The sequence below is a fragment of the Quercus suber genome, unplaced genomic scaffold, assembly GCF_002906115.3.
Source record: "Quercus suber isolate HL8 unplaced genomic scaffold, Cork oak 2.0 scaffold_1433, whole genome shotgun sequence".
Classification (NCBI taxonomy): Eukaryota; Viridiplantae; Streptophyta; class Magnoliopsida; order Fagales; family Fagaceae; genus Quercus; species Quercus suber.
This window is the reverse complement of record NW_027070808.1, coordinates 3,448-14,163: the sequence shown is the minus strand read 5'-3', so window position 1 is coordinate 14,163 and position 10,716 is coordinate 3,448. Positions and strand designations below refer to the sequence as shown.

The following is a 10,716-nucleotide window of genomic DNA, read 5'->3' as shown; positions in this document are numbered from 1 at the left end:
TACAAATTCATTGTATTGGGCTCTTTAAACCTAGATCCTTTTAACTTTTGGGCTTAAGGCTCAAATTGCATCTTTACAAAAGTGATGTGTTTTTCTTTTCTTTTCTTAAATTGTAACTAAAACCATAATGATGTACTTTTTATTTCTTAGACGGTGTCTTTTTTCTTTTTCTTTTTCTTTTTTGAGAAAACTCTTAGAATGTATCTAGGATCAAAACCAAGTAAATTTCTCTTTTATGATTTAATTCCCAAATTATTCAATAAAGAGGTATTTCATGAAAGGTTTATTATTTTTCAATTTAAATATAAAAAAAAAATTGACTGCTTTATTGTAAAATCCTTAATTGATTTAAGGGATAAGACATATCCATCTAAGTAATCACGTCACACCCCTAAAAACTTAATATAAAGGTTTTTATTTTTTTTGGGGTGGACAAAGACTTGGACCCTCGAAGAGATCATGGATAAAATAATTAGAGCCCCATCATCCCACTTAAGAGATCATTTGATCATGCACGATACATCAATGATATTTTCAAATTCAATGGACAAATCGCTTGATATTTTTTTTTTTTCATCCCGTACCTATTTCTTAGAGAAATTATTCAATGCACTTGAAAACCACATTAGCAATAATTAGTGGTCTTTTGAACTAGTAATTTAATGCCATATGATTGAGTCATATCTACTCACAATTCTAATCGTAATAAATAAAATAAAATTCTACATGGTATTGGCCTTAATGCAACTACATAAAATAAAATTCTGACTTGACAAGAATTAATGTATGAAATGGTCAAGTCACCCTCTCTTATTAATGAGTACTGAAATGTGTTTGATCCTAATTGGGAAAAAGCATATGGGCATGATTGTCAAGTTCTATTTTATTAATAGATGATTAAATCTACAGTGTATTCTCCATAATTATTGCGCTGATTCAACGTGATTGAGATGAACTTTTTTTCCACATTTTGGTCAGAGGAAAGGAATTGCCGTGCTTCCTAGCCTTGCTTTTGCGGCTTCATTTTGATGTAAGAAATAATTGTAGAATTTTCCGGCCAACTTCCTACCGAACATTGACAGATGAGATGCAAGCTGAGTTCTTAGTCTTTACTTCTTAATGACATCATATCTCTATTCACACATTATGTTCAGCAGCATATCGCAATAATGAGTAATTCTAGAACTGCCGTTCTTTTTTACAGTTACTTATGTGGTCTAGTATAATTGGTTGTCTATGACCTTCACATGGACTCATCACTTTTTTTTTTTCACAATTCATAATTTGTTGCATCAGAATTTTGACAAATTTATGAGCACAAAATAGTGCGGTCCTAGATTTTTTTTCCATTCAAATTCTTTAGAGTTCTTAGGTAGGCTCAATCTATTCATGTTGAAATTAATGAAATGAATTTTGCTACATCATCAACAAATAAGATAGATACCAAGTTGGTGATAGCCAACCTTAAATTAAATGTTGATAACAAGGTTAAATCCAATTCACTTACTTTAAAATGAATATATAAGATTTTTTTAGGAACTATACAGAGAAGTGACCCTAAGTAAGAATGAAAATAGGGCAAAACGAGGTCAGATCAAGGTGCCAATTTCTCAGCCTATCACATTTTTGGGGAAAAAATAAATAAATTTGTGAGGTGTAGGGCTATAAAGTAGCCAACTTTGTTGAGTAGTGAATGATGGAACTTGATTAGACAACAAAAGTAAATTGTTCACCAGCCTACAAATAATGTTTGAGCTTGACTTATTCTCTTTTTGGACATTCATTTTGTTTACAGGAATTGTAATGTACTTACTCATTTGCTTGTTGCCTAGACTTCTTGTACTACTGTCTGGGGCCTTTAACCATATCATCCATGAGACCATGATCCATCCCATCTTCTTCTTCTCCTTTTTTTGGGTTTTTTTTTTTTTTTTTTTTTACTCATTAGAGCCTAGTTTCCAACTCACTCTCTACAAATTCATTGTATTGGGCTCTTTAAACCTAGATCCTTTTAACTTTTGGGCTTAAGGCTCAAATTGCATCTTTACAAAAGTGATGTGTTTTTCTTTTCTTTTCTTAAATTGTAACTAAAACCATAATGATGTACTTTTATTTCTTAGACGGTGTCTTTTTTCTTTTTCTTTTTTGAGAAAACTCTTAGAATGTATCTAGGATCAAAACCAAGTAAATTTCTCTTTTATGATTTAATTCCCAAATTATTCAATAAAGAGGTATTTCATGAAAGGTTTATTATTTTTCAATTTAAATATTAAAAAAAAAATTGACTGCTTTATTGTAAAATCCTTAATTGATTTAAGGATAAGACATATCCATCTAAGTAATCACGTCACACCCCTAAAAACTTAATATAAAGGTTTTTTTTTTTTTGGGTGGACAAAGACTTGGACCCTCGAAGAGATCATGGATAAAATAAGAGCCCCATCATCCCACTTGAGAGATCATTTGATCATGCACGATACATCAATGATATTTTCAAATTCAATGGACAAATCGCTTGATATATTTTTTTTCATCCCGTACCTATTTCTTAGAGAAATTATTCAATGCACTTGAAAACCACATTAGCAATAATTAGTGGTCTTTTGAACTAGTAATTTAATGCCATATGATTGGGTCATATCTACTCACAATTCTAATCGTAATAAATAAAATAAAATTCTACATGGTATTGGCCTTAATGCAACTACATAAAATAAAAATTCTGAGTACTGAAATGGTCAAGTCACCCTCTCTTATTAATGAGTACTGAAATGTGTTTGATCCTAATTGGGAAAAAGCATATGGGCAATTGTCAAGTTTTATTTTATTAATAGATGATTAAATCTACAGTGTATTCTCCATAATTATTGCGCTGATTCAACGTGATTGAGATGAACTTTTTTTCCACATTTTGGTCAGAGGAAAGGAATTGCCGTGCTTCCTAGCCTTGCTTTTGCGGCTTCATTTTGATGTAAGAAATAATTGTAGAATTTTCCGGCCAACTTCCTACCTAACATTGACAGATGAGATGCAAGCTGAGTTCTTAGTCCTTACTTCTTAGAGACATCATATCTCTATTCACACATTATGTTCAGCAGCATATCGCAATAATGAGTAATTCTAGAACTGCCGTTCTTTTTTTACAGTTACTTATGTGGTCTAGTATAATTGGTTGTCTATGACCTTCACATGAACTCATCACTTTTTTTTTTCACAATTCATAATTTGTTGCATCAGAATTTTGACAAATTTATGACCACAAAATAGTGCGGTCCTAGATTTTTTTTCCATTCAAATTCTTTAGAGTTCTTAGGTAGGCTCAATCTATTCATGTTGAAATTAATGAAATGAATTTTGCTACATCATCAACAAATAAGATAGATACCAAGTTGGTGATAGCCAACCTTAAATTAAATGTTGATAACAAGGTTAAATCCAATTCACTTACTTTAAAATGAATATATAAGATTTTTTCAGGAACTATACGGAAAAGTGACCCTACGTAAGAACGGAAATAGGGCAAGACGAGGTCAGATCAAGGTGCTAATTTCTCAGCCTATCACATCTTTGGGGAAAAATAAATAAATTTGTGAGGTGTAGGGCTATAAGTAGCTGAACTTTGTTGAGTAGTAGTGAATGATTGAACTTGATTAGACAACAAAAGTAAATTATTCACCAGCCTATAAATAATGTTTAAGCTTGACTTATTCTCTTTTTGGGACATTCATTTTGTTTACAGGAATTGTAATGTTCTTACTCATTTGCTTGTTGCCTAGACTTCTTGTACTACTGTCTGGGGCCTTTAACCATATCATCCACGAGACCATGATCCATCCCATCTTCTTCTTCTCCTTTTTTGGGTTTTTTTTTTTTTTTTTTTTTTTTTTTTTTGAGAAGACATCCTCCATCTTGGGTTCTCTTATAGGATGAAGATGGCTTGCCCCCTTGACTAGCTTTTGTTATATAATTGATTTAATTAATGATACTCATTCGGAAGGGAAATAAAATAAAAAATAAAAATAAAAGAACCAGCTGCAAAATAATTTACCAATTTCAAATTAATAAAAGACTTGCGTTCTCATAAAAAACAGCTCCAAAGTGTTTATGTTGTTCTTCACTTCTTTAATAGGGAGTCATTTTTTTTAGCAGAATAAGGAATCCATAACATCTCATTTGCAAACCTTTTAGTTTCCAACTCCAATATATAAAAGAAAGATGCGGAAATAACATATTCGTAATACATAATTCACCTTCCAACTTGACTTGGCCACGCATAATTTTCTTTGACTTGCCTATTAACGAACTATGATGAATAATATAAGATAAACTAGACCAATGTGGTGATAGTAATTTTTTAAAATCAACAGCATCATGTAGACATTAATTTTTTTTCAATAAATCTGCACCAGTTCTTGGAAGATCTTCATGGAAGAAGCTGGCAAACCCATAAGCACATTTATGCTTTCCTTTCTTTGCCATGAGACAAGAACAAAGTCACTTCCTTCTCAGGCAATGCCACTGGCCCTGATAGAACAGGTTCACCCCATCCAAAGTCTGTTGTGTGGAAAGATAGCCTGGACCAAGTAGTGATCAAAAGGGTGGAAGACAAAGATGGCCTAGCTCTTGTTATTTCAAAGTAATCTATGGCTGATCTCATGTAACTATCTGTGACCATCTTAATTGCATTCTTAACCAACCCCACTGCAAATGAAAGTGGCTTCTCTAGTAGTTCACCTGCTTGGCATATAGAATTTGTTAACACAATTCCATTGCCAAAGTACCCTTTTGGTAGTGGTGGGTTAAATTTAGGCCTCCCATCAACAGCAAATAGGAGCTTTGTTTTTTGGTCAGGCAGAAACCCCAGTGCCTCAGTTCTAGCTTTCCACACAAATGCTGAGACGACTTCAAATGTAGTGCACTTGTCAAGAACCCCATTTTCCATGGCTTTCATCTTTAGTTTTTCTAGCTTCTCAGGGTCAAAACAGAAGGACCTATACACCAATTCATCATTATAAATGTCACTGATGCAGGACTTGTCTTCTATCTCGGCAAATTCCTGATGCTGGTGCTCTATCTCTGGCGGGTTGCGGGCCTTAAGTAAGCTTCTGTTTAGGAATGGAGGGACAGCTATTGGCAAGCCTCTGGCTGTTTCACCCCATGAGTTCACAAACTCCATAGCACCAATGCCATCAAACATACAATGATTCATGCACAGCCCAAGAACAAATCCTCCACACTTGAACTTAGTCACCTGGAGGAAAAATTAACACTTAACAGTGATCTCCCAAGTTGTGAGAGGTCTCATGCATGAACATAAAAGAAAGATAGGGAGATCCTATTATGTACACAAAGAGTTTTTGCATACTGGTATGGTTAAATTTTGTGAAAATTATACACATTTAAGTGACTGCAAAGACATCCTAAATTCATTTAGCTCAGGAAGACCATTGTGAATGTGACTTGTGAGAATGTCTTTACTAAATCCTTCTCTTCAATTACGTACAACAAAGAACTACAACTAGAAATAAAGTCAAATATATTTTAAGGGGTTTACATACCTGAGCCACCAAGGGAGGCACCTCTAGTATGTTCTTTGCTCCAGGAATATCATAAACCAGCTTCCTGAGAGTCTCAGGGTCAGGCTTTGTTATGTCTCCTATCTCTTTCATTGAACAGTTTGCTTCAGCCTCAACAAAAATAGCTCCCTCTCCATTGCAATCCACAATGAGCTTACCCTCAGAGCTGATAGTTAGCCTCCCAGCAAGCGGGTAATAGTGAACAAGAACCTTTTCCAAGGCATTCCTGATCACTTCCCAAGCCTTCTCATTTCCTATCTCATCTGACTTGAAGCAATAGATAGTACGAACGATCACCGCAATGTTCTGGTCAAGGTTTGAAAGGAAATATAGACCCTTCTCTGTTTCCTCTGCAGGAGGAACCAAAGTTGGCTCTCCTTGTTTCACACTAAGTTGAAACACATTGCCATTACAGCTCTCCATTACAGCAGATTCTTGAACCTCCACAACCTGAGTCAAAATGATAGATAATTAGATAAATAAGCTAAAAGAAGGGCATGGTTTATATTTTTAAATGTATGAATTCAGTGCATATTTATTGATTATATGAAAACAAACCATGTGAACAATCTGCGGAAGTGACAAAAGTTTTTTAATAAATTGAAAGGGAAGGCTCAACGCTCTTATAATGCTTCACACTCTGTAGGAAAAGCCCAGGAACCAAAAACTAATAGTACTAATTTAGAAACGAATGTGTGGTTTGGAAAACCTGGTGTCTGTCACACAATTTATTAGATGAGTCTGATCCTTTTTCCAATGGGATGAGAAGCTATTTATGGAAAGTGAATAGCCCCAGCCTAAATAATGCGTCATTCCTTAAGCAATTGAAACATAATGTGAAAGGGATGGGTAGTTGTGCATGATTGCTGATGATTTTGCAGAAAGAGATGGTTTTGTTTATTGGACATAGTCTAATTAGTCTTGTTTATGACTGAGTTTTGGTCTTATGGGTGCGGTAGGCCACTGGTCTTGGGACCTAACAATACCAGACAAAGGTATCTAGAGTCAGAGTGCCAGACACATTGTAAGGAAGAGTGGGGGCTTATTATTTGGTGAGGGTTGGCACCCGAATTTTGCTTACTTGGTTCCTTTGCTCTTATCTTTATTGCTTGCTCTTTCTCCTCTATGATCAAACTATTCAAAGTTGTATGTAGTAAGAGGAAAAGGGATTCATGAATCATGATCAATGTCATGGCACGTGTTACTTGTTAGGTTGCTTTTTTACTGAGTCAATACATAATTCCAAAAAGCAATGTACCTTGTGTGGTTGCTTAGAATTTGGAAAACAGAGTTCGAGAACAGGAAGAAAACTAACTTATGGATGCCAGATCATCTATTAGTTGTTACTTCAAGATAACAACGTACAAAAATCCAAAAAATCCATTAATATCTTGATCATTTCTTTTTTAAGGAAAAAGTTAACGACCGCAATAAGAACATTGATTTAAGAAATTTTTTTAAAATTTTTTTAGTAAATTTCATTTATACACCTGAGGTTTGGACTAATGCTAACCAAGTCCAAGACTTTTCAAAACTAACCAATTTGATCTCTAAAACCAGTTTAGTCCTTAAAACAATTGAGAAAAATAACTAACTGTTTAGGGACTAAGTTAGCTTTAGGGACTAAACTAGCCAGTTTTGAAAAGTCTTGGATCTGGTTAACATTAGCCAAAACCTTAGGGTATGTTAGTGGAATTTACCCAAAACTTTTTATTACAAAAAAAAAAATAATAATAATAATAATGTTTTTGATAACTTTTTATATTCTTCATGAAAGTAGTGTCAAAACTTTTCTAAAATGATTTATTAACAATTGCCCGTTAACATTACTTTTTTTTTTCTTTTTTTTTTTTTTCTTTTTTTTAAGCAAAGCAGGAAAGCATCAAGAAACTCCAAACACTAATCCAATCAATTTGGATCATCATGTTTGAAAACTCAAATGGTAGAAAATAGTGACATATTAAAGGCTAAATAGTATAGAATATAGGATTTGTTATAGGTTGTTATGTTTACTCTGAATTTTCTATTCTAAAATTAAGAGTCAGGTAAGCAACTAAGCTAGATGACACATTTCCTCGTACCAAATTCGTTGAGATATTGCCTGGAAGCACTAGACGCTCTTTTATTCGTTATTAACAATTAGATCAACTAGAAATCCTTAACTTGAATAGCCTTTTGTTTATCAGATCAACTAGAAATTTTTAAATTGAGAACCCGTATTAGTTTATTAGATCAACAAAGATATCCTAACCTGGAGCAGCTGCCTCTCCCATTTTTCTATCGTCATATTTTGAGGCACAAAATATCTTCTTTTTGTTGACTGTGGATAAAGATCTTTTTGGTAGTGTTCATTAAACGAACAACCACCTTTTCTGTGTTTTTTCTTTTTCTTTTTCTTTTTCATAGTTAAAAAACAATTTCATATTCGCATCAAATGGATAATATGAAATTCATACAGAGCTCATATGAGCTTGAAAAGTTATCCGTGACATTTAGAAGTGCACATGCTTGGCAAGTAGTCACGTTTCAACTATCGTGTCTTCAAAGTTCAAACCCTCTCTCTCTCTCTCTCTCTCTCTCTCCCAAACAAATTAAATAAAGTAAAAACTCAAAGTCTAACACATAAGCTTTGTCACAATGCAGCTGAAAACTTGACACTTTTAACTCCCGTCAAAATAAAATACAATGGTTAGAAAACAACAGCTACAAAATATTGAATGATTTTCTTCTATAGATTTTCAATTTTTCTAGTTATACAACAGAGTGATGCTATGATGAGTTTTATCCCGTTTGTCAAACTCTTTCAATAAGCTTTATCGAAGGCTCATAGGGACGTAAAGATGGTAAAAACATGGCATCTCAGCTCACACACCCATTTATATAGACATCTCACCCATTATGAATGGCTCATAGTGATGCTTTTGCTCCCCAAAAATCATGCCTGGCCACATTTGCTTAGACAAGCAACTCCTTCTTCTTGATAATCTTCCCTGCTAATCCAAAACTCAGGTGCATCCTGCATGTGTAGACCAACATATTTAATTTTTCTTAGATTACTTCACTTACCAGCCTTCAGAGTGAGATATAAGAGATTATACAAATTGCAATCACTGAATTGGTGGCAATACTATATCAATCAACAATTGTGAGACTTGTAGCGAGAGAGAGAGAGAGAGAGAGGTGACATTTACCTTCATAATTCCTGCAAGGACTGCACCTCCTAGATACACCATATGCTTTCTTCGTGGAGGGTCCTCGATCCGCAATCGCAGTTTCTGCTCACCATTAGATATAGAAAATATAAGGGGAAGTTCAAGTATAAAAAAGATTGGCTCCATCCATAACTGCTGCACCACAATTAGTGGTAGTCTTTTTAATCACTACCTTCTATAAGCTCCACTCAAATGATCAGGAATTTAGGACTTATTTGCCAGTTCTTAAAGCTCCTAACCTGATTTTTGCATAGGGAAGGACACAAATTTTTCAAATTTTTAAGTACTAGATTTTTTAAATTTAAGCCACATAGGTTTCCACCTCTTCTGCTATTACTTGGCTCCCCTAAATTCAATCTCTAGCTCCACCATTGAATAGGAGTGAACTCTAATTTCTGAACATTCTTTTTGTTCCATTAGCTGTCTTTATATCACAATATTTTATGTTACAAACTAACAGCGATATAGCCAGTGGTGTAATTGAAAAATGTCACTAGAATTCCATAGGAAACGGAAAACGTCAAGAATATTAAATTTAATTTTCTTCAAGCTAGCCACTAAATCTAACCCAAAAAAAAAATTAAAAGAAGGCGAAGTATTTTTATTCTTCTGAACTGTAACACCCACAACTCAAAACTTACCTTCAACCCATCTTTGTTTCCCTTCAGAACAACTTCAAGATAACGATCCAGTATTTCTTTCTCCAAACTGAAGGAAAAATAAAAACTAAAAATCAGAACTTCAACAATTTATACTAAGAAACTATATAAAAAGCACAGCAACAACAAATGATGTGCCCACAGGATAAGAAAGAATTTACTAGGCCCCAGATTCTGAAGACTTCTTCAAATTCCCAGGTTCAAAGTTACTAAGATTTAGGAACGTGTTCTATATGTAAGCTAGCAACAGTGATGGTGGATTGATGGTCATACAATACACTATATCCAATTAGTAACCATTAAAGCAGTCACCAACTAAATTTTTCAGGCATCTTTAAATTGACATGTTTCAGAAAATTAATGCTGATTAACCATCATAAAAAGAAGTCCCTTCTTGTTCGTAATCAATTATTTTGATAACCAAACATTATTTTGGAGTCTTCTCTGAAATTTTCAAGCGCTTTGAGATAACCTGGAGTATGAGGCAGGAATGAAATAACATAAAATCTAATGTATGCTAAGTAATCAAATACAATAGTAAATGAGATAACCTGTGCAGAACATAATTGGCAAGGACAAAACTACTTTATACAAGAGCAAATGAGGTTCATATCTGAAGAAAACAAAGAGTGGTTTACAGTATTACCGACTAGGTAATCCAGGATACATGGTGCTCCCTCCACTTAAGACTATATGCTGGTAAAGCTGCAAAAGATAAATACATAAAAATTTAGAAACACATGGCAGGGAGTTCACATTCACAACAAAACAAAGGGATATAAGGCTAAGGTATGGCCCTAAGTTTACTAAGACCTGCCCCTGAAGTGGCACTAGTTTTACTCATCAATCTGAATTCTTCAATTATGGTTACCATCTAAGAAGAAGATAAGATGAAAATCCTAACCATTATATGATCAATAACTAGGCTGCAATATTTATATGCAGCAACAGAGAATCTAAATCATGGTTGCCAGATCAGGATTAATTGCCAGATCAGAAAAGAGCAGGTACAGAATATTGAATAGTACTTAAAAACAGGATTTATTGCCCCACAAGAAAAAGTGGGAAAGCAAAGGCAAACAAAACCAATTAAAACGCCTAGATATATCTAAAAGTCGTAATACATTACTAAGTATACCAATTGGTAGTTACTCCAGGCATGATATCACACATAGGTGCAGCTTTTTCTTTGGGTTGTACATATGTGCAACTTGTAAAATGGAAAACAGAGAAATAAAACCATTGGCATTTATATTTTCTTTTTCTTTT

The 10,716-nt window shown here is 33.9% G+C and overlaps 2 protein-coding genes across 2 annotated transcripts in view; both read right to left on the bottom strand.

Annotated features, from left to right (window-relative positions):
* Positions 1-4,169: 4,169 nt before the first annotated feature.
* On the bottom strand, positions 4,170-6,251 carry LOC112007140 (omega-hydroxypalmitate O-feruloyl transferase). Its single transcript, XM_024039440.2, is given in 4 exon segments — positions 4,170-4,468; positions 4,471-5,251; positions 5,559-6,026; positions 6,135-6,251. Coding segments are annotated over 4 exon segments (1,329 nt in total). The 5' UTR covers positions 6,138-6,251; the 3' UTR covers positions 4,170-4,391.
* Positions 6,252-8,204: 1,953 nt separating this feature from the next.
* LOC136065969 (actin-related protein 2-like) overlaps positions 8,205-10,716 on the bottom strand; it is a gene marked incomplete at its 5' end in the record, with an annotated part of 5,945 nt that continues 3,433 nt past the window's right edge. Inside the window, 6 exons of the mRNA XM_065769816.1 lie at positions 8,205-8,592; positions 8,768-8,851; positions 9,430-9,496; positions 10,094-10,286; positions 10,370-10,373; positions 10,600-10,657. Coding sequence (XP_065625888.1) covers positions 8,512-8,592; positions 8,768-8,851; positions 9,430-9,496; positions 10,094-10,286; positions 10,370-10,373; positions 10,600-10,657 — 487 coding nt within the window. The remainder of the gene's footprint in view (positions 8,593-8,767; positions 8,852-9,429; positions 9,497-10,093; positions 10,287-10,369; positions 10,374-10,599; positions 10,658-10,716) is intronic.